The 26,600-nt window shown below is 49.8% G+C and overlaps 1 protein-coding gene across 1 annotated transcript; it reads left to right on the top strand.

The window, feature by feature from the left end:
- Nucleotides 1-796: 796 nt before the first annotated feature.
- On the top strand, nt 797-25,162 carry MFN2 (mitofusin 2). The gene is made up of 19 exons (XM_037828501.1): nt 797-949; nt 2,172-2,309; nt 6,987-7,165; nt 9,905-10,040; nt 11,083-11,245; nt 11,904-12,028; nt 12,738-12,846; nt 12,959-13,066; nt 14,149-14,302; nt 14,546-14,613; nt 14,744-14,865; nt 16,324-16,450; nt 16,859-16,963; nt 17,237-17,339; nt 17,821-18,041; nt 18,641-18,796; nt 20,122-20,318; nt 21,221-21,355; nt 23,016-25,162. Exons 3-19 carry the CDS (start codon nt 6,991-6,993, stop codon nt 23,083-23,085), a joined length of 2,274 nt encoding a protein of 757 aa, XP_037684429.1. The 5' UTR covers nt 797-949; nt 2,172-2,309; nt 6,987-6,990; the 3' UTR covers nt 23,086-25,162.
- Nucleotides 25,163-26,600: the final 1,438 nt, after the last annotated feature.

Raw genomic sequence — 26,600 nt, 5'->3', positions numbered from 1 at the left:
CACAATCAATATAAAAATTCTGAGATATTTTACATGCTCTTCTCGCACTAAGTCTTAAAGCACATCTCAGTTCTCATTGGCCACCTTTCAGGGACTGATAGCCACATGTGGCTGGTGGCTACCTGTTGGACAGGGCTGGCCTGGATCTTCCCTGCTGCGGCTGAGTCCATCAGGAGACCTGTTAACTGCTGTGTCCAGTGCCCACCACATAGGTGTGTGTGTGTGGGGGGCAGTCATCCACCAAAGGTGAGCTTGAGTATTTCTCCTTTCTGAGCCTTCTGGATCTGTTGTGAGGACAAAATAAAATGACGTATGTTCGATGCCCAGCTCGGTGATTGCCACATTGAAGCTGTTATTGCCTCTGTTACTTCCTCAAAAGCAATTTAAGGGCCTCAGGCCCCAGCTTACTTCTGTCTCCCTGGGTGAGTCACTTAATTCTAACGGCTTTAATCTCTTGAAAGCTCTTCTTAAAAATTACGAATTTCCAGTTTGGATCCTACTTGGGGGGGGGGGTCAGTCTCTGGGGCAGCAAACGAAAGACCGGGAACCTCTCCTCCACGCCCTTGTTTTTTTGCCCCTTGACAGTTGGAAGCCCCGCCCCCACTCCGCCCCGCCCTTCCCAGCCCTGACTGACGCCCGCCGGAACTACAGCTCCCGCGATGCAGTGCGAGTCCCGAGGACCAAAACATCATCGGCTTGGGACGCCCCGGGGGTGAGCCAGCGCGCTGGGCCGCCTCCGGAGGCACAGAGCCGCGGGGACCCTTTCCCATAAGGAATAATAGGGTCGCTCCGTTGAGCTCGGAGCCGATCTACCGACTGGGGCCAGCGCGGCAAACCTGCGGCGGCTGATGCGCGCGCATCCTCCCCTGCCTCCTCCCGTCTCTCCTTGATTGGCGCGTTCTGGTGACGTTGTGGGCAGCATGGCCGCCGCGAAGCCGGGAAGGTGAAGGTGAGAGGGCGAGCGCGCTTGGGTGGTGGAGACCGGCCTAGCCCAGCCAGGGGGAGTCCTGAACAGCCCAGCGTGGCCCAGGGAGACGCTGGGGGTCCGGGGGCTCCGGCGCTCGTGATCCGGGCAGGCGGGCGTGCTCACGCTCCTTCCTCGGCGCCGGGCCCTACGCGGCGTTGAGAGTAGGGGGCGGGACGTGGGAACCCGGCCTGGGTGTGGGGTCCCCTGACGCTCGCCATCGTCTCCGTCACCCGAGCCTTTACGGCAGCGTTCCACCCCTGCCCTGTCCCCATTTCTCAAACTGTCCTCTTTATTCCGCCAACATTTACCCACCAAGTGATAGGTGTCTTCATACCCCACTGTAGCCCTGGGCTCCCCCACTTTGGATGCTTATTGCGCTATTTTACTGTGAGTTTTCATGTACGATTCGTCACAGGACTGTAAGCCCTTCGAGGGCAAGGACTGCTTTTTATCTATCCCTATCTCTAAGACTTAGCACTGGGTCAGGCACATAGATAAGGATGAATAAATAGCTGTATTCTTTTTCTTGTAATCCTTCATTGCCCTTTTTCTTTACATTCCCAGTCTTTTCTCTCTCTATCCAGAAAACTGCTCTGATCTCACCCTTCCTACCCCCAAGGTGGGGAGGAAGGCAGCTCCTTGTAGTTGAAACACATGAGCTTTGGAGTCAAAGAGTGTTGGTGTCTCTAGATTTCCAGCTTGGCTACTTACCTATCAGTGTAAACACTTTTTAAGCATTCTGAGCCTCTTTTTGCTCCCATAGAATGGAGAATTAAGTGAGATACTATTGTATAGCATCTGGTACACATAGGCTTTCAGTAAGTCCACTTGTATTCCTCACCCCCACCCTCCCATCTCTAATTCTTAGTTCCCCAACCTGCAAGCCTAGTCCTCGTCCTAGTTCTGCTCTCTCCCCTCTTCACCCCTCTGGATGTGCCTTTACCAGGATCCCTGTGGGGACTTCCCTGGTGCCTTAACACTAGCACATGGCTGAGCATGTGTTTGTGCACACCCAGGGTTGGCCCCACACCTCTATGTTGTGTTTTTCCCCAGGACACTTCCTCACGTGCCAACTCAGTTCCCCAGTGCAATGAGTAAGCTCCCTTCAGGGATGAGTTTATTTAACTTCAAAACTTGTTTAGACATGTTTAACACACCAGTTTTTCTGCTGCCTGTTGACATCTTTCTTTTCCTTTCCAACAAGTCAGGGGATTGGTGGAGTCAGTACAATCAGCCAACCTCAACCTGAGTCCAGCCAGAAGAACTCAAATTTGTTTCATCTTTTTGACTTCAGCCATGCCCACGATGCTTACCCTGTGAAGGTCTCCTACCACCCAAAAAAGTAAGTTGTAGCTATGACTTCTGGCACCCTGAGTCTGGGTTGAGTGGAAAGGGTTGTGCTCTGCTGACCAACCAGTGGCAGGTCTCTTTGCATAGATTTGGAGTTTTCCAACTTGTGTTGGAAAAAACTACTGTATTTCCATGGATGATTTTGTTGGTGGCTGTTAGAGGTTGTTTTAAAGGTTGGCAGGTTAGAAAGTGGCCGAGATTTCCTGAGCTCTCTGAAGAATTAGTCTCTATCTCCCTTGCTCATTCTTCTCTGCTGTGCTGACTCTTCTCCTCCTCCTCTCTGCCCAGCAGCGGCTGGCTCCTTATCATTGCTCAGAGTCTGCTTTCTTCACCCTGGACAATCTTTTGTTTCAATTTCCCGGCTTCTCCTCTGCTCCAGTTGTGCCAACAGACGATCCGTGGATCCATTTTGTTTTCTCTGCTAGGAGTTGCTGTACATAAAACTGGGTAAGGAGGTGGTGTGGATTCAGAGACTGTGCTTGGTTTCTACACGTATCTTGGAGTGATTTTTGCTACTGCTCCCTCTTACACCCAAGACAGCTAATACTTCTCAACTAATAATCTAGGATGAGGCAAAGTTTTTGATTATCTTGGAGCGTCAGTAGCAGTTGCAGTTTAGAATCAAGGTTGATTCTGGTCTTAGGTAAATATTGTGCCCCTCACACTTTTTTTTTTTTTTTTTTGGTGGCAGTAGGGGACCATCAGATGAATAAGCATTCTCCCAAAGTGTGATCCTTGGGTTTTTAAAGGTAGTTATGCAGAAGAAGGGTTTCTTCATACAAAAAAAAAACCTTGCGAAATGCTGCATTAAATATAGTTAAATGGGTGTCCTTGCAGCAGGTCTCCCCAAAGCCTTTATTGAGCGCCACTGGAAGCAGGGTGGGGCGGGGTGGTGGCAGCAATAACATGGTGTTTCACAAATTGATTCTACTATGGGACCCTTTTTCCATGGAACCACACCTTGGGAAATGCTGCCTTAAAATATTGAAACCTTGATATCAAGAGCACTTTGAGGCAGTCATAGCAGCTCTAAGTGTGCTGCTTAGTGTGTAGCTGCTACTAGAGCTGGACTCTCTGGCCCACTGTTCTTGGAGGGGGGGGTCCCGCGTATCTGTGGCTAGCGCTGTGGGGAAGTGAGATCTGTCAGGGCTTTCTAGAGGAGGAAAAGGAACCCTGTTGCTTTCTGCCACTCTGGAAGGGTAGGAAGCCAGCAGGCAAAGCCCTGAGATAATGGGGGTGCAGTCTTGGTTTCTGTTCTGTGTATTTTGCAGTGTTGGTCCTTTGTGCGTATGCGTGTGTCTGGTTTGTTCTTTGGAAGGATTAAATCCTGAAATCTGAAAGGTTTGTTCAATGCTCTTAACTCACTGGGTTCCAAATGGAAAGAAACAGATATTTTGTCAAAGGCTGCTTTTTAAGAAAAAGGAGATTTGTGTATTCTAGGGACAGAAGGGTAAGATGATATCCCCCTAGGGGGGCATTCACTTAGCCCCATATTGGTCACCTGCTATGAGTCAGGGCCTGACTCTCAGGAAGCTCATAGACTAGCACCAAAAGTCTGGTAGGATTGCATGCATGTCCTTCAAGGAAGGTTTCACCAAGAGGGTGACGCTTGAGTTGGATCTAGAAGGACAGATAACTAAATAGGTATACTCCATTAGGATGGAAAAAAGGAAAAGAAGGAAAAAAAAGGAAAGAAGATTCTGGACTAGAAGCAGCATGTGCAGTGTAAACACAGAATCTCAGCTTGGAAATTAGAGCCAAGAGAAATCCATTTAGAGGTAGTTCTGCACAGGTGATTTGGGGCATGATTTGGGGCATGCAGCTATAGCCTGGATAATGGTGAGAGCAGAGGCCAGTTCCTGGATCAGCTGAACTCCAGCAAACTTGTAACCTTGAACTACTAAGCTCTTACTATAATGCATGTTTTTGAATCTTTCACTTATTAAAAACACTAACACTTTTGGTTCCATTTCTTTGGGGCTTGCCAACATTGATTAGAAGTTAAAACACCTGCTTCTAACAGCCCAGCTGATCTCAGGGAACTTGCTGCCTCCAAGCAGGTCACTTCTGGTCTGGCACTGCTGGTCCTCACCTTTGCACAGACCAGTTTACTTATCCCCACAGCAGTGGGATGGGGGAGCCCTGGGTGTGTTGGTGGAGTTGCCTCTGCCCTTGCCTGAAGACCAGCCATTTGGGTGGATGAGTCTTGGGACTTTATTATTATTATTGCTTTTTTTTTTTTTTTTTTTTTTTTTTTGATAAAATGTAAAGCTGCCTTTGAGCTCTTACTATGTGCTAAGCACCTTATCTGCATCATCTTTGTCTGCTTGCTGTCTACATAATATCATGCTTGTTGTACACATGAGGAAACCAAGGTTCTGAGATGAAATGACATTCTCAGATTTTTCAGCCCATAGATAGTACAATCACAATTTGAGCCCAGCTCTCTCTGACTCCAAAATCTATCATCTACAGTTCTGTGTCATGCCCCATCCCAGACCCCTTTGCCTCCCTTTGGGAGGCTTCCCTCTTCTGCCTGCAAATCCTGTGTCTCCAAGAGTTTGGCTGTGGCCTGCTGGACTACGAGAGGCCTCATTTTACTGGTCTGTTCTTTCTGGTTTGGAGGAGCCAGAGTGTCGTTTTCCTCCCAATTCCCCTCTTCAGAGTTCTCCGTCTCTCTTATTTCATTTCTTGCCATGTGGCTTCTATAGTAAGAAAACATCTCTCAACAGTTGTGGTGTTAGACCAAGGAGGAATATATAAGTGGAAATAGGGTCATTTCCCTCTCCCATCTTCCCAGAAATTATTAATGTGGCAAAATAATTTGTAGTTTTGGGTAAAAGATGTGGGCTCCCATCTCCCTGTGGGTTTGCCCACTCTTTAGGGGTGGTTAGTTTCCAAGAGCTAGTTTTGACATTCAGTCCTCATGTTTTCTTTTTCAGAGGTTCCTTCTCTCTCTTGTAAACTTGTTCAGCACCCTTTGGACCCTTTGGAAGTTACTTGTGCATGCTCAGTCATGAGCAATGCCTTCTCATTTCCCAGCCAGAGAGAGTGGAGTGCTGGGTTGGGTGGAGGCTCTGATTAGGGTGAGGGTGGGGCCAGACAAGAATTTTCTTGGGTGTGGGAGAGAGAAGAGCCAGGCATGCACACAGCTGCACACACTACACCCTCATCCTTGGGAGGCATCTTCTTCCTTTTGTGAGAAACAAGCACTATTCCTAAAAAGGAATAAACGCTCACCCGATTGTGGTGAAGAAAAGAATTTATTCATGATCTTGCAAGAACAGGTACCCAACCAAAATGTGTGGGGTTGGCGCCCAGAACAATGGACCCAGCAGTATTTATTCCCTATGCCTAACTCTCAAGTCCCTCCCCTGTTTCTCCAGTGGCTGGGTACTTTAGAGGTTACATTCTATATTCAACAAGCCTAACTAGCCCACACAAATTGGAAACATTTGAAAAAAAGTCTCCTGTACAAACTTGAAACATTTGAAAGAAGTCTCCACCCCTCTTTCCTTTGTTCTTTAACTGCAGAGTCAGTCTGAGCTAGTTTGGTAACAAGTTATGAAGCTGTTTTAGGAACCGCTACCCCCGGAGTCTCCACCTTGCAAGGATAGTGGGCAGATAAACAGGAGGACCGGCCACTGATCACATCTTGGCTTCTTGACCCTCTGCCATTCCCCTGAGCTGCCCCCACCCTGTGTGAAAGCTAAACTTAATCTAATTCTCACACTTTGATCTCCCTGGACCTGAGGGCTCTGCTGGGGAAGTAGTTCTGTTCATGGTGGGAACTCTGAGCAGGGACCTGACAAGGACCCAGGGGTTCCCCACTACTCCTGGGTGCTGCCTTCTCTGGTACATCTGCCTCTTTTGACCTTTAACCAAGACTTCTAGGACTTTGGAGTCAAGTCTCACAGCCTTTATGTGAAAAAAATTGGTTACAGAGATGTGTGTTGAGTGAGAGCAAGAGACATTCCTACACACAAAACAGACTGGGATGATAAAATGTTAACAGTGTTTATCACAGAATGATGGCATTATGATTTGTTTTCCTTTAGTTTTCAAATTTCTTTCAGTGCACATATCTTATAATAAGACAAAATAATAGATGTTTTAAATAAATTAAAGAAGTAGTCCTCCCTCACTTCACCCTTCCCTGATCCCCCTCACTGAAAAAAAAAAAAAATCCTGTCTGGAATTAGGGTCCAGGGGAGTAGCCAGGGAAGGGTGGTGGAAGTAACTGACATCGAGTGTGACTTTGCTCTTGGTACTTTCATTTTTCAACACTTTTTCTTGGGTAGGTGATGTGTAGAAGTCTGCTTCAGCCATGCTTTCTGCCTGAGACTCAGAAGAGGGCGTCTCTGTTATCTCACAGTTCCTCCCATCTCTCTCAGAGGGGAAAGGCAGGGCCTGTCACCGTTCAGCAGACAAGGAACTGCCAGCCTAGGCCTGTACCCAGGGCCCCTGCTCAGTCTTCTGGGTGCCTGTGCCATGAGAGGTGGATCCTGGCCTGCATGTTCCGGGAGGTTTCTTCCTACTCTTGAGAATCTGCTTCTTATCTCACTGACCCTCGAGCTGGTCCCAGTTCCCATCACACCCTGCCCCACCCCTAGCAGACCATCCCAAGATGGGGTGAACGTGGGCTCACTCACATTGTCTTGTCTTGCAGCGCAATGTCCCTGCTCTTCTCTCGGTGCAACTCCATTGTCACAGTCAAGAAGGATAAGAGACACATGGCTGAGGTGAATGCTTCCCCACTCAAGCACTTTGTCACTGCCAAGAAGAAGATCAATGGCATCTTTGAGCAGCTGGGGGCCTACATCCAGGAGAGTGCCACCTTCCTCGAAGGTGAGTCAGGAGGCACCTGCTCAGTGAGGCCCACTGCCATTGGTTTGGACATTCATTTAGCAGGATTTGGGGGTGAGGAGGCACAGCCCTGCCCTTGGGGTCCCTAGGCCCAGATGGGTTGTTGCCATCAGTGATGTGCTGCTCTTGGAATCACATGGGATGAGGCTCAGGGGAGATTAGGTCAGGAAGGCAAGGAATCAGCCATTTAAGAATTCCATGTGTTATCCCTTGGTTAATCATGAGGGGTAGGTCAATCTTATCCCCATTTCAAAGGTGAGGAAATTGAGGTTTGAGAGCTGTCTGACTCCAAAGTTTTGAGAGTTGTCTGACTCCAAAGCTCAGGTATTCTTGGCCTGGTTTGGGCTGCCTTTAATACTTGGGACAACCTGGCTGTTGGTACCCTGAGCATAGCATGCTCTCTTTGATAATTTTAGATTGGTGACAGAATTGTGAGAAGGGACCTCATGTCACCTCTACCTTCTCCACTAGTTACTAATTTGAGCCCAGCTCTGGCAGCAGAGGACTGGTTCCCATGCTCCTGTACCTGAGCACCAGCTCCCGCCACTGGCTTTCTCAGGCTCCCTCTCTACAAGGCACACCTTGGCTCCAGTTCCCGAGGTGGTCTGTGAACACCCTGTAGCAGAGTCTCATCTGCACTCAGTTTCCTCATTTATGAAAGAGAGGCTTAGGCAAAATTAGGGTTTTTCCAAATTGTGGTCTGTAGAACCTTAGTAGTTCAGTGGAGATGCCCCAGGCGTTGACCCCTGGCTGAAGTAGGACACACTTCTCTGTTCTTTGCCTTCAACCCAACAGCTTGGCTTCTGGCTGCTTCTGCAGAAGGCACCCTTTAAACAAAGGGACTATATCCAGTCACTTTCCCCCGTCTGTGCCCTTCCCTTAGCTTAGTGCTTGATGCAAGAGAAGGTGCTGCCTACATATTTCTTGAGTAAGGAAATATGCATTGAAAAATTATAAGATGGATGGTTGAAATTATTCCAATCATTATGCACTTATGTAGCAGTAGCGCCAGCGTGCCTGGCACTGTGTCAAGCTCTGGGCAGGTGGGTGTGGCAGACCGGGTTGCTGCCCTCTTGGAGCCCAAGGCCACTTCCTGGGATGCTCTGAGTCACTTACTCAGATGATGTTCTAGATGGACATGTGCTTGATGTGGGCGTTTATGTGATGGCATCAGGAATGGGTGTTCAATTTCTTCTTTTGAGAAAATGCGAAGCATCCCCTATTGGTGGAGTGAAAGGGGAAGAGCTGGAGGGATTCTGAGATGTGCCTGGGAGGGGAAGGGATGCTCACTGCCGAGGGGCTGTTCTCCAGCAGGCAGGTGTCCAAGAGGCTGTTTGGCTGGTGCTGCTGCTATTAAACGTAACCACAGGCCTGAGAGGCAGCTTCCTCCAAAGGGCCTGTGCGGCAGGAGTGCTGATCGGCCTTGGGCAGGGGTGCCCAGTAGGTGGAGGCACCTTGTCGGGTTGGCCATTTCCTTCCATGGCACCAGCTGCGTGAGAACTTTGCCGGGTGGTCTATGAGGTGCCACCGGTCATGATCTGGATGCTCTGGAGTCTGCTCGGGCCAGACCCCCATCTCTTGCCAGCTAGTGCTAGCTGGCCTCGGTTGCTCCTGTCTGTGATAATTAGTTATCCACCTGCCTGTCAAGGACATTGGGTAAAACCAATGCCATGACCCAGTATACATTCATTAGTAACCATTTGAGCATCTGCTGGATGCCTGGCACCATGCTGGGTACTGGGCATTGTCCGTTTGGCCTTCATATGCTAGGTGACATAGGCAGCCAAGCTAGACAGTTCACTCTGTGCTAAGATGGGTGAGGTATAGGGTGCTATAGGAGCTCCAACAAGGGGGCCCTAACTCAGGGCAGGGTGGTGGGATCGTCAAGGAAGGCTTCCTGGAGGCTGTGATGCCTAGATAGACTCGAGGCTAAGTGGGGTGAGCCAAGCCCGGAGGCATTGCCTCGCTTCTTTGGGGCAGGGTGTGTGTTGTGTGTGTGGTTTTAGGAAGCAGTGAGCAAAGCCCAGATGCACATTCAGGGGCATGATGAGGGTGGAGTGTGAGGCAGGGGATGGCAAGAGATGAGGCTGAGAGCAGAGCCAGACAGAGGATCTCATGAGATCACGTAGAGTAGTTAAAACCCTGGGCTCTGGAGCCAGGCTGCCTGTATTCACATCTAACTCTACCATTTATTAACCATGTGATATGTTAATAGTAAGGTCTAAGCGACTCCATATTTGAAAAGCAATTAGAACAGTGCTTGGCATGTAGTAAAACTTTACAAGTATTTGTTTAGTAAAACATACATGAGTAAATGATGGCAGTTAACTTTTGAGTGTTCGCCATGTACCAGCCATCACTCCAGGAACTATATGTGTTTTAATTCATTTAGTCCTCAGAACAATTGCACGAGGTACTTTGTTATCTCCATTTTATGGACAAGAAAACTTAAGACCCAGAAAGGTCCATTTGCCTGAGGTCACATAGCGAGGCAGTGGTGAGAGCCGCCACCGGAAGCCAGATGTCATGCTCCTGAGCCCACCTTCTCAGCCCCTACAGTGTGAAGCCACAGAAGGGAGTCTGGACCTTTGGGCTGGTGACATCAGGGAACACAGTGTGGATAGTGATTTGGGAGAGCAGGGCCAGACTCTGTCCCTTCCAGACTATGATTGTGGGACCCCTTTGACAGCGTAGTGACCCATTTTCAATCCCCACCTCCAGACACCTACAGGAATGCAGAATTGGACCCCGTTACGACGGAAGAACAGGTCTTGGACGTCAAAGGCTACCTGTCCAAAGTGAGGGGCATCAGCGAGGTGCTGGCCCGGCGACACATGAAAGTGGCTTTTTTTGGCCGGTGAGTCCTTGAAGCCCACACACCTTCTTTCTTCTTGGCTGAATGGGAGGGAGGCCCTTTGTACAGAATCACATCTGACCGCCCCAAGGCAGGCAGCAGCTGACATGCCCCTGGCGTTCATCCATATTTCTTCTTGTTACCCTTTGAGGTCTAGTAGACACCGTTAAAAAAATCTAGTACAGGGGGTAAAAAGGCCCCAGACAGGTTGGATGCCAAGTGCACAGTTAGCCCAAGGAATAGGTACTGTACCTGCCTGGAGTCCAGCCCCTAGGGACTGTGACCTTGGGGGTATGGCTCATTTGGGTGGGCTCACAGAACTTGTGTCTCATTGGGTGCAAGTAAGGCCTCTTGTAGCTGTGAAGGGAGTGACACGAGCTGGGAAGCTTTGTGCTCACAGTGAGGGAGACTATGTTTGGCAAGGACTAGAGCCTCTGAAATCCAGAGCAGATTAATTTTCCTAATAGAGCTGTTTTCAAGAACGAGGCTGTAAGAAAGGGGTGTGAGAGGGGAGAATGCTAGAGCCGTCTTTCCTTTTGCCAGATAGGGGCTGGGACTGTTGGGATGGGGCTGCCAGGATGAGGAGGAGCTGGTGGGAGGAGAGCAGCAGAGCCATCCCTGGGTAAGAGTCAAGGGCCTCGGGGTCATTTTGTTCAGTATAGACTGAGGAAGACCGCTGGGGGATGAGTCAGCGATTTCAGGGAGAAGAGGAGTGGTTTATCTTCCAGGACAGACTGCATGCGTGATCTGAGAGGCTTCTGGTGGAGGGCAGGTTACGTGTCCGTGTGCTAGCATTGCGCTCCATGCCCCTTGCAGCCTGGGCTTGACTTGATGAACCAGGAACACATCATGGGCGTGGATCCAGAGGCATCTGTGTCTCTGTTTTAACAAATACCAAGCGCCTACTATGTGCCTCTCTGGGCGTTGTTCTGAGCACTGGTAGCACTGCCTAGAACAAGACTTTGGACCTCCAGGCTAACACCTTCATGGTGAAAGCCGTGGTCATGGATAGTGTAGCTTCACTGGCAGCTGTTTTCCCACCCAGGACGAGCAATGGGAAAAGCACCGTGATCAATGCCATGCTCTGGGACAAAGTTCTGCCCTCTGGAATTGGCCACACCACCAATTGTTTCCTGCGGGTAGAGGGCACAGATGGCCATGAGGCTTTCCTCCTCACTGAGGGCTCAGAGGAGAAGAGGAGTGTCAAGGTGAGGATGCTGGGAGGGAATGGGGGCATCAAGGCAGGGGGTAGAGGGCCAAGCCCAGCTCTCAGCCCTAGGCATGCTGGCCAGTCAAGTCTGCTGTACCTGGACTGACACTAGCTCTGGAGAGGACTGTGCCTCCCTGCAGGCGGAATAGGGAAAGTCCTTCTTCAGACAGAACTTTTTCGAGGATTAGAGAGAGTCAGAAATGGGGAGAGCCAAGAATCAGAACCCTTCAGTTCCTTGTGTATTGCTAAGCATAAGAGGTCATTTGACTTCTCTCTTTGCCTTGTTCTTCCTTGGGATGTTTCCAGGGAGTGATTCCTATAGTTGCTTTGTGGTTCTGATGTGTCAGCAAGGGGCTGCATGCTACTATTATTCTGAGAGTCTTCTGCATCCTTGTCTGGGGCCACGTGCTCCCTTTGGTTCATAAAGAACTAATCAATGCAAAACAGACTCAGCTTTAGGAAGAGAGCCAGAAGAGAAGCTGAAAGAGCAAAGAATAGTTGGTTTTGACAACTCACAACTCTTCACTTTTTATTTGTGGAGTTAAAGAGGGGTAGTAAATTTTGCAGCAGTCTCCTTGGCCAGGGGGCATGGGAAACCTCCTGGCTGGGTGGCTCTTCCTCTGCCCTGCCCTTCCTTTCCCTCCTTCCCCCATCAGACTGTGAACCAGCTGGCCCATGCCCTCCACCAAGACGAGCAGCTCCATGCTGGCAGCCTGGTGAGCGTGATGTGGCCCAACTCCAAGTGTCCACTTCTGAAGGATGACCTCGTGCTGATGGACAGGTAGGCGGGCAGCTGCCTGCTGAGAAGGACCAAACAGAAAGATACCAGATTTTCACTTCTGGATAATCCAGGCCAGAGCCCCCTGGGCAGGTTCTTGCTCTACCTCATATTGCTGCCTTTTACACTGGCTCAACCAAATCCTCCTCCCTCTTGGCTTTCCTCCAGGGTCTGGTCACTGTACCCATCAGAGTCAGTGCCCTGAAGATGTCCCAGTGATAGTCTATAAAAAGGGATGGGAGATTCTTAACCTCAACCCAATGTTAGTCCGTGTATTAGGAACGGGGGTAGAGGAGTACTGGGTTGCAGTGGTATTGTCAGTGGTATATTTCATGTCTGTGGAGGAGTACTTTGCCCCTGCTTTGCAGACAGGTTACAACTATACCAAATAAAGTTCAGTACCGTAGTGCTTACCTGGTTCACATACATAGAGAACTCTACCTTAAATGTCTATCCCAAAAGTACATTGACATATTATTGTTTATGAAAGCAATAGGTGGATGTGGTAAAAGACACATTTTCAGAGAACCTGGAAGGCTATAAAGGAAAAGTAAAAATCTCCCCCAGTAAGGGCCAGGCCTGATTTTGTTCCCTTCCCTGGCTTTCTGCTCCCTTGCCTGGATGCCTTGCAAATCCCATATCTTTTCAAAGCAAATAAAATAGGCCCGTGTTCTGGGTGCCTGACAGTATTGGTTTACCCCTGCCCTCTTAGCCCAGGGATTGATGTCACCACCGAACTGGACAGCTGGATTGACAAGTTTTGCCTGGATGCTGATGTGTTTGTGCTGGTGGCCAACTCCGAGTCCACCCTGATGCAGACGGTAACCTGTCCTCTGCCTTGTCCCATGCTCTCAGGGTCCTGCCGGGCCAGGGGCTGGTGGGGCCTGGGCTGGCCCAGCCTCTCCTCCACTGGGGTCTTGCTCCCTTATCCAGGAGAAGCAGTTTTTCCACAAGGTGAGCGAGCGCCTCTCCCGCCCAAACATCTTCATCCTGAACAACCGCTGGGACGCCTCCGCCTCGGAGCCTGAGTACATGGAGGAGGTTGGTGGCTCTCTGCCTGGTAGTCTGGGGGTGCCATCCACATGAGCACGGTCTTCACAGGCCGGTTTGCCTCCTTCCAGGCCTCTTCAGGTCTGGTGACTTCTCCAAATTAATTTCATTGCCAGAGATTTCCCAGGTGTTCCCCAGGATCACCGTGGTGTCTTCTGATTGCTTTAAAAAGACTCCTTTCCCTTCTCCCACTCACTTTCCCATCCTGATCCATTCTTTGAGAGGAAGATTTTCACATATATTTAGATGCTCATTTTGGTTCATAAAGAATTCGTCAGTGCAGAACAAGCTAAGCTTTAGGAAGACACCCAGGAGGGAAGCTTAAAAAGAAGAGGGATGAATAGTTGGTTCTTACTGACAACTCACAACTTTTATGTATGATGTGAAAGGAAAAGGATTATCAGGCAATGCTGGATAATAAAGCATGCTGGGAGCAGGCCAGAGTTCAACTTCTTTGTGACCTTAGTGAATCACTTAATCTTTTGGTGATTTGATTTCCTCACTTGGGAGATGGGTGTTATAAATAGAGTTGTTGAGGATGACATCTACTAACATTTGGAAATGTGCTCCCATATGGCAGGTGTCTACCAGGGGCTGTTGTTATTTTTAAGTTCTATAAATAGAACTCTGGAACATCAGAGCTAGAAGGGAGTGTCTAGTGGCCTTTTGTCATTTTATAGACAAGGCCCTGGGAGCCTGGCAGGACAGTACAGAGCCCATGTTCCCAGAGTCCCAGGATCCTTTCTTTCTGGGGCCCCAAAGTGAGCCATGTAGGCTCTAACGAGGCAGCCGGGGAATGTTTAAACATTTCTGCTTGTGTATGCATAGGATATCTTTGGGAGGATATATACAAGAAACCCCCATGATGTTGGTTCTTCGGGGAAGTTTGGTGGCTAATAGAGATGGGCAGGAGAGTCCTACTCTACATAGATTTGTACCTTTTGTATATTGAGCCATGTGAATATATTACTTAAAAAAAAAAAAAAAAAAGGCAGTTGGTGGCCGTGGGCTCCATCAGGAGGGCCTTACCCCACACACACCTTGGTCACATACACCCATTTGCTTGGCTCCAGGTCCGGCGGCAGCACATGGAGCGCTGTACCAGCTTCCTGGTGGATGAACTGGGCCTAGTGGACCGAGCCCAGGCTGGGGACCGCATCTTCTTTGTGTCTGCCAAGGAGGTGCTCAATGCAAGGATCCAGAAAGCCCAGGGCATGCCTGAAGGAGGTGATGATGAGAACAGAAATTTTCCTTTTTCCCTGATACTTTGAGACATTTGGAATCAAGCTAAGTCAGTCGGTAGAAAATAGTTCTGAGAAGGAGATGATGAGAAGAGCCTTGAGTGAGAGGCTCTGTTTTCCAGCCAGTGACTGACAAACAGAGTTCCCAGTCGGGGCTGGCACTGGGTGGTGTCATCATTTTCATCTGCTGCTAAATCATTTCCAGGCTAATGCCTTGCAATTCTCCTAGGGGGCGCCCTTGCAGAAGGCTTTCAAGTGAGGATGTTTGAGTTTCAGAATTTTGAGCGGAGATTTGAGGTGAGCCCTTTGATTCCAGTAGCAGCACTTTGTGCCTCCCCCAGCTCTCACCTGCAGTGAAAGCCAGGACCTGACCTTGACCGTAGGCCCTGGTGGCGCCGGTCTGCCTCACTGCCTCTTGTCTTCCCAGGAATGCATCTCCCAGTCTGCAGTGAAGACCAAATTTGAGCAGCACACAGTCCGGGCCAAGCAGATCGCAGAGGCCGTTCGCCTCATCATGGACTCTCTGCATGTCGCGGCTCAGGAGCAGCGGTAAGAACCTGGGCTGCGGACAGGTGGAGAGGGGTTGCTGGGAAATGCTTGTATTCAGCCCTTGTGGGTGGCCAGGATGTGCCAGCAGCAGATCCGTGGTGGCAGAGCTGAGGCTCAGGGCTCCTGGCAGGGCCCTTTCCACCGGCCTCCGGACGTTAGAGCCACAGAGAGCAGCCTGCCGAGGAGGGCGGTTTGCTGCCTGCTTGTCCCGGCCTGGCGTGTGCAGCCTGATCCACTGAACAGTCTGTACTGGGGGCCTCTAGCTGCAGCACCTTGCTGAGCAGAGCAGCCATTCTCAGAGCCGTCAACAACACATTCTGTCTCGTTGCTGAGAAATGTATAATGTAGAAAAGCACAGAGAATAATATAAAAATAATGCAATATAAATAATAAAATATAAATAATATAAAAACACCTTGTTTCCACCACACAGTGTTGGCACTTAACATTTGCTTTATATTATTTTAAGTTAAAATAAAAAAAATCTTTTTTAAGTGCCCTTTGAGTCTTCTGCCCCATCCCAATGTCACCACCCACTCCTCAGGCAGCCACCACCATGAATGTGGTTGTGGTCTCAGTGTCCACTTAAAAAATACTTTTTACATAAATCCTGAAGAGTTATTTAATAATGTTATTCTGTTCCATGTTTTAAATGTTCGGATATGAAATCAAACAGTAGTTCTCACTCTGCATCTGTATCTTCTTTCCACTCAGCATTGTTTTTTGTGCTTTATCCTTGTGGACACATGTAGTTGGAGCTCATAAATTTTAATTGCTGCAGTGTATTCCATTGTGAATCCAGCTCTTTTTTCCATGGATTGATATTTAGATTTCAGGTTTTTGCTATTGCAAACCCTACCGCAGTGAACATCTGTTCCTGTATCACCTTGTGGACATTTGTAAGAGTCTTTCTAGGATTCGTTTTTGGAGGTGGAACTGCTCTGTCTTAGGGTTTACACATTTTCAGTTTTACTCAGTTTTACCTTTTGCTCTCCAGAGCAGTTTTGCCTATTCGTTGTCCCACCGGCAGCATATTAGGAACTCCATTGCCCTACACCTTCAGCGTACTTCACATTAAACAGTTTTCGCCAGGAGTCTGGGTTGAAAGTAGTAACTCTTTTTATAAGTTCACTTCCCTGATTATTAGTGAGGTTGGACCTTTTTTTTGGCATTTATTGATGGAACTTGTTCTAAAAGCACCCCCCACCCCCATTCTCACCACCATATCTTCTCCCAAATGAAAGACGTAAGAGGGAACCTTGGGTTGTGGAGTATCCCCCCGTCCTGGGAAGGACAAGATCGTGCCCCTGGGCGTGTGGCGGTAGCTCTGTCCAGACCCTCCGGCCTTGCCCGGCCAGGATAACTGGGGGGTTCTGTATGTTTCCTGGTGTCCCCTCTCGCTTCTCGGCTTCATCACGTGGGAACTCGGGTCTTCTCACCAGGGCTCTCTGTTCTCAGCGTTTACTGCCTGGAAACACGTGAAGAGCGGCAAGACCGGCTGAGGTTTATTGACAAACAGCTAGAGCTCTTGGCACAGGACTACAAGCTGCGAATTAAGCAGATTACAGAGGAAGTTGAAAGGCAGGTGAGAAATGAGGAGGAAGCATCTTTGGGGAGATTGGGACTCAGAGTAGAATCCAGGGTGCTGGAAAAGTGCGAAAACAGACATCCTCATTTTAGGGGGCTTCTTGCCTTCCAGAAGGAAGTTGTGGCCTCGACTCAAGAATATGGAGCCTTCCCTTGCATTAAGTTGTCCCAATGTGTGGCCCTGGGCAATCCTCCTTCTCTGGGCCACCTCCTCCATATCTTAGATGGGTTTGACCGGCCAGTCTCTTAAGGTCCTTTCTTCCTTGAAGGGCTTTAATTCCATAGATCAGCTGGGGAAATTGCTAACTTGAGGAGCAGAAAAACGGTCTATTAGACTCTCTCCTGGTGCATAAGAGTTGAACCACCTTCTTCCATGGTACTTAACAGCACGCTCCCTTTGCTGTAGGTGTCGACTGCAATGGCTGAGGAGATCAGGCGCCTCTCTGTACTGGTGGACGAGTACCAGATGGATTTCCATCCTTCTCCAGTCGTTCTCAAGGTTTATAAGAATGTGAGTCATTCAGCAGCGGGTGCTCTTGGCAGAGGATCTCCATTCTTTTTGGCTGTTGGATGGACTCACCCTGCAGATAGCAGTTCTGCTTTGTGTCAGGGCCCCAATCAGTGGCAGTGGAAGCCAGGGAGAAAAGACTTGGACTTCACCCAGCCTTCCACAGTCATCTGGTGGGGTGGGGCTGACCATCCTCAGGATCTCCACGTCCTTTGGCTTCTGGAAGGAACTCCTGAGGGAGGTGCTTTTTCCCTCAACATCCTCTTCTGGCTCTAGGAACTGCACCGCCACATTGAGGAAGGACTGGGCCGGAACATGTCTGACCGCTGCTCCACGGCCATCACCAGCTCCCTGCAAACCATGCAGCAGGACATGATAGGTCAGCACCAGGGGAACTTGGGAGCTCGGGCTCTGGGATTGCCCAAGATCAGATTCAGAGGCCAATCTAAAGAAATAGTGACCTTTCTTTATCTCTCACCTTTTATGATGATTCAACTCGATACCTTCAGATTCTGGGTATATGTCATGAATTTATTCTCTTTGTAGACTTGGGGAACCCATCCTGTGTTACCACACGGGGCTATTTTAGACTGAGAATTTGACCTGTTTCTCAAATCCACAATAAGGCATAAATGTTACAGGTGTGCAGCCTCTCGCTGCAAACCCCTGGGGAGAACTGGTGCACCTTCTGTGAGCGAGGCCCTCCAAGACCTGCAGAACAGCTCATCTAGGGCCCGGTTTCCCTGCAGGACCGCTTGGCATCCTGGCAGTAGTGGGCTTGGCCCACGTTCCTGTGGCATGGCACTGGCATGGCACAGGGTTGAGCTGCTGTGCTTTTGCCCCATTTCTTTTCCTTCTAGATGGCTTGAAACCCCTTCTTCCCGTATCTGTGCGGAGTCAGATAGACATTCTGGTCCCTCGGCAGTGCTTCTCCCTCAGCTATGACCTCAACTGTGACAAGCTGTGTGCTGACTTCCAGGAGGACATCGAGTTCCATTTCTCTCTCGGGTGGACCATGCTCGTGAATAGGTTCCTGGGCCCCAAAAACAGCTGTCGGGCCCTGATGGGCTACAACGACCAGGCAAGCCGAGTTCCTCACCCTTGGGGGTCACGGAGTCTGTGCCCCGCCTCCAGGCACACCAACCATGCTCACACAGGGTGTGGGGAGGTCCACAGCCATGGCATTGTGTGCCCCCATGTGGTCCACCATGGTCAAACCACCCTGGCCTGATCCCAAGCAGCAGTATCTGTGGAATTAGAAATGCTAGCTGCATTTTTTCTGATGCATGTTAAAATATGTAGCTATTAAATATAGATGATTTTTAATATATCCATTGACAATACTATGTTTTAAAAATGGTCATCTGTATAATTTGCATTATTGTGCATGCCATTGTTGGTACACATCTGGACTTTGGGAAACTGCTGAAGGATTCCAAGTGGCTCCTATTGACATTTTGTATCCCACAAGGCCCACCTTTGAGCTGGCAGGTCTGTTAGGAAGCTTAAATCTTTCCTGGCTGCATGCGAAGCTCGTTTTCCCTCATTTTGTCTTTGGAAATTGAAGAGCTGCTCTCTGTGTCCCTGTTGTAGCAGCCCCAGCCTTGAGAGTCACTGAGGGCTCAACTGAGCAAGAGAATTGCTGTGTTCTTCTCATCCTCCCGTTGTTTCTCTCTTCAGGTCCAGCGCCCCGTCCCCCTGACACCAGCCAACCCCAGCATGCCCCCTCTCCCTCAGGGCTCACTCACCCAGGAAGAGCTCATGGTTTCCATGGTTACTGGCCTGGCCTCCCTGACCTCCAGGACCTCCATGGGCATCCTCGTTGTTGGAGGAGTGGTCAGTGACAGGCCCTGCTTGGGCTAGGGGTTTGTGGGGAGTGGGGGAGGCAGACAGGTGGGCAGGGACTGAGGGCAACAGTTCTGGTGGTGGTCCCTGCATTGGCCCAGCACTTCACAATAGCAAAGTGCTTTCACACCCACCAACAACTTTCTCTTCACTGAGATCTCGTGGGGAGATGGCACTCAACTAGCATGACATTTAAACACCGCTATTCCCATATTAAGAGACAAGGGAAACCTGCTAGGGTAAGTGACTTGCTGAAGACATGGCAAAGCTTTGAACTCTAGCCCATCTGGGGCCAATCCTGGCTCCCTCCTGTCAGCCTGTGCTACACAGGTAGGTGTAGGGATGGGCAAACCTGGGTTATAGAGGGGTGGGCCCAACAAAGAGTTACCTGTTTGCAGGTGAAGAAACCAAGAGCATAACTTCGAAGGCATAAAACAAAAAGAGGCCAGGGCAGGACTTGAACCCTTGCCTTTCCATCCCTTGGTTGCTATGGCTCTTCTTTCCACCCAAAGGCCTGAGATTGCAGGCTGTCTTCTCAGTAACAGGGAACTCCCAGCCCCTGGCTGTAGGGGCAGGTGTAGCCATAGTGCAAACTGCCGAGAGTTGCATCCCCAGCATGTGGGACTGGGGTTGGAATGAATCGAGGCCCCTTTCTCCCTGGACTGTAGGTGGCACATGCTCTGGTCCTCTTTCACAGACCGTGGCCTGCCAGAGGGTCATTGGCTGAGAAAATAATGCTTGACAGTTACGTCATGCTTTAACAGTATATCCATTCTACCCAGACAGCCCTAAGAAACGGCATAGAACATTATGCCCATTTTGTGAGTAAGGAAACAGAGGTAAAGAAATTTCACACAGCCAGCACTAGAACCAAGATCCCCAGCTCCACATCCAGTGCTCCTTGACCAGAATCATTCTGCCTTGAACCAAACTGTTGGAAACCAGACCCAAAGAAGCTAGATGTTGGGGAATGATATGCAGAATTCTTGTTGTCATTGTCCTTAGAATGGGTTATGCTTTGTTAAAACACCAGCATTTATCTTTAAGAATTTTGTGTCCCTGCTTCCGTGCAGGGGTCCTGAGCCCCTCACCTTGCACTCAACTCTTAAGTTTTCTTCATCTCCAAACCAGAGCTGATCCCTGCCCTTTTGGCCTTAGTGGGACCAAAGGAGACATCTGGAAGAAGGGTTCTAGGTGGGAGTGGGAGGCTCCTTGGTTGGGCTGCAGGAGAGCTCCTGGTGTGGACAGGTGGCCAAGATGGGAGTGGAGGCATCGCAGAGCATGCCTGCTCTGGGCTGACCTCTGGGCCTCGGCAGGTATGGAAGGCAGTGGGCTGGCGGCTTATCGCCCTCTCCTTCGGGCTCTACGGCCTCCTCTACGTCTACGAGCGCCTCACCTGGACCACCAAGGCCAAGGAACGAGCCTTTAAGCGCCAGTTTGTAGAGTATGCCAGTGAGAAGCTGCAGCTCATCATCAGCTATACTGGCTCCAACTGCAGCCACCAAGTCCAGCAGTGAGTGCTCCCTGTCCGCCCCGAGTGGGTCTGCCTGAGCTTCTGCAGGTCAGGCCTTCCTCCAGGTGCAGTCAGCCCCCTCTTCCTTCCAGCCTGGCTTGGAAATTCCCTTAGGAATACACAGCACGGCATGCCCCAGCAGCTGCCAGAGCATCCCATGCTTTCCATGCAGGGTCAGCTTTGAGGCCAGGGATGGGGAGGGTCCCTCCACAAACATCTTATGTCCTGGTCTGGGACTGAGTAGGCCACTGGTCCCCCAAAGAAGAAATGAGAAGTTGAGGGATATTAATAGGATTTTTTGAAGATTGCCTTGAAGGGCTCATGCCATGGATCTGGCTTTGAAATTCTAGTCACAGCCTTTTCGTCATTGCACATTTGAGGCCTGGTGGGAGTCCATTACTTGATTTGGGGGTGTGGGGCTGACTGTGTCTGTTTTGTTCTTGGGGTTAGGGGGTTAAATGCACCCGCTTCCTTCTTTTTATTGCTGCATGGCAGGCCCTTTGCTTAGGTACTTTGCACAAATCTTTTTGTTTACTCTTCCAACCCCATGAGGTGGATGTTGCTTTTATTGGTATCTCCTTTTTCAAAATGAAGATGCTGGGACTTGAAGACAGTCCTGTTTGTCCCCTGCCACTTGGCTGATTAGCAGCAGAGCCAGGATCTGACTCCTGGTCTCTTGTGTCCAAGCCAGGTGCACTGCTGAGGGCCCATCATGGTGATATTGAATGTTTTGTTGTGGTTTTTTAACAGTTTTAGCAGGAGGTAGGAAAGATTCTGCTAAACCAGGACCGGTGCAGGGCCGAACTGCCAGCTGCTGCCCTTCTCTGGGTCTGACTTAGCCCCTGACTGCCTCCGGCACAAACAGCTGCACAGCCCAGCTGATCCCGACTCTTTCCCCTTAGGGAGCTGTCTGGGACCTTTGCTCATTTGTGCCAGCAAGTCGATGTCACCCGCGAGAACCTGGAACAAGAAATTGCCGCCATGAACAAGAAAATTGAAGTTCTTAATTCGCTTCAGAGCAAAGCAAAACTGCTCAGGTGAGGTTGGCTGGGGCAGCTGGAGGCAGTGGGCTCCGGTGTGCTGGGTCCCTGCTGGATGCCAGATGCAGTGCCATAATACAACCCCTGCCCTGCAAGTGCTTGCAGTCAGGGACGGTGACAGGGACCAAGCATCACGCGCACCTTTTGCTCAGCTGCACCTCAGTCCTTTCACATGAGCCATTTTCACTCAATCCTCAGCATCCCCTAAGGGTTGTATCAGCATCTCCTTTGTAAGTAGAAAGGTTGGTGCCTCCAGAGATCAAGTAGCTTGTCTGGAATCCCCCATCAAACAGGCAGGCTGGGCAAAGAATCCAGGCATGCTTGGCCCCAGTGCCCCGTGATGCTCTGCACAGCCGACCCTCCTGTGTGTCTGCTGCCCACTGTGGCACTGAACTAGTCCCATGCGCACCTCATCTCCCTCCCCTTCAAGCCCAGGGAGGCTGCAGCTCACCCTTTTTAGTCACAGGAAGGCTGGAGACTTAGGTGACCTGCAGAGCCAGGGGGGTTTCATTTCTTTTTTTTTTTTACTTTTTTCTAGAGCAGTTGTAGGTTTACAGAAAAATCATGCAGAATATGCAGAGTTCCAACATACCCCTCCTTCCCACCCCGTTTTCCCTATTACTAACATTTTGCATCATGGTACATTTGTTACAATTGATGAGCCAAGTTTATTATGATTCTATGATTAACTAAAGTCCATAGTTTATATTGGGATCCACTTTTTGTGGTAATTTTACTCTGGTGACATATACACAGCATAAAATGCCCCATTCTAGCCACTTTCAGGTGCCCGATTCAGTGGTGTTAAGTACATTCACAGCCTTGCGCTACCATTGCCACCATCCGTTGCGAAAACAGAGCCAGAACTTCAGCCCAGAGCTCCATGGTGTGTCTTGTAGCTCAGAGCTTCCATAGCAGTTTGCTGGCGAGAGTGTCAGTCCAAGGAGCCAGGAGTCCTGGGTTCTAGTCCGGCACTCCTGTTCAGGAAAATCACATAACTTTCTTCTGTCTCATTGTTGGGAGTGAGAGTTCCTGACACAGCTGCAGAGCTGAACACAAAAGTCTGCAGCCCACTCGGCACGCGATGACATCTACGCATGGGGACACTGGACTTCCGGACCCTGTCCCTGACATCAAGAGGCCTGCTGGGTGTCAGAGCCAAAGGGGAGGTGCCCCAGGGTGTCAGTGCCAACCCCCTCACCGGGGGGTGGACTTTCCCTTCCCTGGTCTCTGTGGATGTGCCCCTCCCTGCCCCTTGGGGCAGCTGTCTCCTCGGGACACACTCTGCTGCCCCCTGGCTGGAAAATCCCAGGGTGTGTAGGGAGAGGAGGAGGGTCTCTGCTGCCTCTTCTAAGCCACAGGGACAGGGTTGGAGACTGAGTTCCCACAGTTAAAGGACTGCTGTGGGTCCTAGGGTGAACCAAACAGGGCTGAGAGTCAGAACAGCCTCTCTCTCACTTACTAACCGTGTGACCTTAGGAAGTTATTTAACTCCTGTGGGCCTCAGCTTCCGCATCTGTAAAGTGGAGTAACTCAGAATGTAATCAGAGTATTACATTTGTATGTGTCAGGTATTCTCAGAACGGTGCTTGGCACATTCTTTTCATAAGTATCTTTTATTAGCTGTTACTGCAACCAAATAACCGTGTCTTTGCAGGAATAAAGCCGGTTGGTTGGACAGTGAACTCAACATGTTCACGCACCAGTACCTGCAGCCCAGCAGATAGTGTGTGGCCTGGAGCTGGAGCCTGCATGGAGATGGGGTGCCGCCGCCAGCCCCTCCGTGCACTGTGGGCCTCCCACCAGGAGTCGTGCAGCTCCTGCCTGTGGCCACCGCTGTGACAATTGAAAGCACCCCTTAAATGCTAGTTAATTTTTTCCCCTCCTCTGTCTGCTGTTGCAGCAGACTCTTCCATCTCATATCCCCAAAGGAGACTGCTTTGAACGATGATGAGTGACAGCATGGTACCAGGGAGTTTAAGTGGAGCCTTTGCTCCATCAGGTTCACTGATTGCAAATCATTTGAATGCTCGCTAAGGTGTCTGGGTCTCTTGGCATTGCCGAGTGCTGATTGACACCTCCAAGGTTATCAGACACCTCACCTTCTCCTAGCCAGCACTAGCACCGGCTTCTCTGCACCTGCCCTTCCTGCACCCAGCACATCTGTAGAGAGAGGCTCCTTTGGAGGGGTGGTTGGATTCTCTTCCTTGACTGAATCAGAAATAGTCCCAGGAAGGCTGAGTCCATCTCAGGACTTCCTGCTGGGTGAGCGGGGCCCTTCAGCATTCACATTCTTTCCCATTGTAGAGCCTTTTAGACAAGTCTTTGTGGTGGGGCTTGTTAATGCCTTAGGTTTTAGATTGAGCAGGCCCTCTGCCAAGAGGGGTGGGACAGATTGCTGCAGAGGTCACTAAGAATATCTTTAGGAGAGTGGTGTGTGAAAAGGTGTGTCTGATGGGTGCTGTAGTGTCAGAGCTGGGGGCTATTGCCATGACAAGGAAGATGTTGCCCCTTCACTGAGTTGCATGCTCTAGTTTTGGTCCTTGGCCTGTGTAGTCTGGTTTTATTATTGAAGAATGGTAGTTTGGTTCTGATTTGTTAAAGGATGTAGTAGAACGAAGTGTGGTGCAAGGGGTGGGGTGGACCTTGGCGACAGGCCAAGGGAGTGGGACCCCACCTAGGATGGCTAGAGAATATGGTGTCAGTGTAGAATGGGCCTTCCATTTGACCTCACTCTAGGCAGGTTTCATGGGCCCGGAGATCCCCCACCCCACTTGCTTGGTTATATCTCTGTTATGTCCCTAAGAGATGTCTCCTTGTCTACCCCATGCTGCCCTTGGCGACCAGCCTTCTGGACCTAATTCCTGTGTACTCAGTGACTGCAGTTGGCCGAGAGAAGGTGTGGGAAACCCAGCACCCACACTCCCACCTTCCTTGGATCCCTGCAGCCTCTGACTGGTACACATTTGTCCTCATGTTGACTTTGAGAAACGTTTCCTGTTGTCGAGTTTTGGGATTGTTACTGGTCAAAGTGGGGTCAGGTTCCTGTCTGCTAAGTGTTAAGGCTGGGAAAAGCAGCCTTTGGGTGACAGAGCCTGTGGTGCGCAGCTCTGGCAGCTTTTAGTGGAATGTAACACCTTACCCGGAAACAAGCCCACAGGGCAGGGGCTCAGGCAGGGAGATGAAGTTTGGTTCCTGCTGGGTTTTCAGTCGAGCTGCTGTGGTCTTCAGGAAATGCGTTGGTGGCCTCTGCTCACTGGTGGGTGGCCACATGGGTGACATCCTCTCCACTTACCTGCTTGTCTACAAACCCTCGGTCTACCCTATTGCATGGAACAAAGTGACGGACTCTGCCAGGGAGGATACATGTGGGAGAAGGTTCTGAGCATTTTGCCAGGCCTGGGTCATGGTTACCTCATCGTGTGCCAGGAAGAAATCAGTGTCACACAATTCCAATGAATTTTGTGCTCTTTTTAAAAAATTATTTAAAAATAAGTAAACATGAATTTTTTGAATGTAGCCCATGGGAAACGAATAGAATTTTGAACTTCTTACACAATAAATAATATAAAATTTATACTGCTGAAGGAGAGACCCTTTCCAAAAGAAGTTTGGCCAAAAGCACTTTAATTGAATGCTGCTAACTTTGTTCTCTGTTTTTATGTTCATTTGCTAGAGTGCAAGATGTGTTCGACACTGTGAGTTTTCTCTCTGATTACTTAAGGCGATAATATTTGCCTGAATTACTCCTGTATCATTGCTGATAATATTGGAAACTGAAATAAAACGTAGTTGGAAACCCTTTGTGAGATCTCTGACTTGGTGGTTTACTGTTGTTACGCAATTTCTTGACATAATCAGATCCGGAAGCTGTATTTTGAAGTGACCTTAACTTTGTCTAGGGGAACTTCTCGGTGTAATCTGCCTGTGGTCTCCTCGATGTCGCAAGGACTTGGGCACTCTCGGAGGAACACATGATGTAACTTATCTTAAAGGAGCAAGAAATGTAGAGTGATTTCTTTACAGATTTCTCTTAACTCCAAACCATTCGTTTTTCACTTAGAAGTGATGACTCAGACTGTCTACCTATGCTGTCTTCTGAGAATTGGCTGATGACCTTTTGTCTTTGCCCACACTGAGGGAGCTGCCCTCAGTGTGGCAGGGGCGTGGCCCTCGTCACTCTCCTGCCCGTCCACGTGCTGTTCAGCACCATCCATGTTGCCCTGCCCTGCCTGTCCTCCCCTGCAGTCCCCGTGTCTCGGTGGCCTCCTCTCATCCTTCTAGGTCCCAGGCCACAAACGGGGGTACACCCTGGACTCCACAGTCACGAAAGCTGCATCCAATCCATCAGTTTCTGATCTTCAAACTGACACTGGTCCCTGACCCCTTTCCCTACCTCCATCACCGCCACCGGGCTGACCAAGGTCACCACCAGGGCCTCCCAACTTGTCTTCCTCCATCCGCTCGCCTTCCTAGGATTGTTTCAAGGCCCTTTGAGGTCAGTTTCCACAGTGTTACTCTCTAGCCAAACACTGCTCTGGCCCCCATCCCACTCAGATTCGAGGCCAGAGCCCTGTCCGTGGCCCTCCCCGCTCCGTGGCATCTCGCGGCCTCACTGCCCTGCTTTGGCCACAGTGGCTCCTTGCTGTTCCTTGATTGCTAAGTTCACTTCCTTCCTGAGGCCTCTGCCCTGGCTGCTACTCCACCCATTCTTCCAGAAGTCTCCACGGCACCCAACGCCTTTACCTCCAAGTCTGCTCAGAAGCTGCCTCGATGAGCCTGACCTAGACCCCCTGTTAGAGTCCCCTCTCCTTCCCCTCCCCTGGCTCTCCTGAGGACCCCTGTCCTGCCACATATTTAACATATGTTAATATGTCTGTTAAATAGACATATCTTTCATGGAAGTTGTCATTGAACAAGTATTTATTACTTTTTTTCTTTTTTTTTCTGTTTCTGCCTGCTAAGAACATGAGCTCTGTGAGGGCAGTGATTTTTTGTGTGTTGCTATGTGCCAAGCATCTAGACCAGTGCCTGGCACAGAAGGGGACCTCAGTGAGTCTGAGTTAATGAATCCCATCCTGGTGACACTGTCCAAACATTTACCAGCCCACTAGTGCTGGGGGCTAGAACTAACGTCACTGAAAACCCATGGTAGATACCAGACGGGACTTTCAAGTGTATTTAGTATTTACAACTACTAGAGCCTTAATTTCCCAAAGCCCATGATCTGCACAATTAGAGA

The sequence above is a fragment of the Choloepus didactylus genome, chromosome 2 (genome assembly GCF_015220235.1).
Source record: "Choloepus didactylus isolate mChoDid1 chromosome 2, mChoDid1.pri, whole genome shotgun sequence".
In the NCBI taxonomy this organism is placed as follows: domain Eukaryota; kingdom Metazoa; phylum Chordata; class Mammalia; order Pilosa; family Megalonychidae; genus Choloepus; species Choloepus didactylus.
The sequence above is the reverse complement of the archived record's forward strand: the minus strand, read 5'-3'. Positions and strand labels throughout refer to the sequence as shown.

What these genes read in the sequence shown, in the direction of transcription:
- MFN2 (XM_037828501.1), top strand. Translation starts at nt 6,991, where the DNA reads ATGTCCCTGCTCTTCTCTCGGTGCAACTCCATTGTCACAGTCAAGAAG. An exon ending in AGCCTGAGTACATGGAGGAG is followed by an intron (nt 13,067 to 14,148) that starts GTTGGTGGCTCT and finishes GCTTGGCTCCAG; the next exon opens with GTCCGGCGGCAGCACATGGA. An exon ending in AGCAAAGCAAAACTGCTCAG is followed by an intron (nt 21,356 to 23,015) that starts GTGAGGTTGGCT and finishes GTGTCTTTGCAG; the next exon opens with GAATAAAGCCGGTTGGTTGG.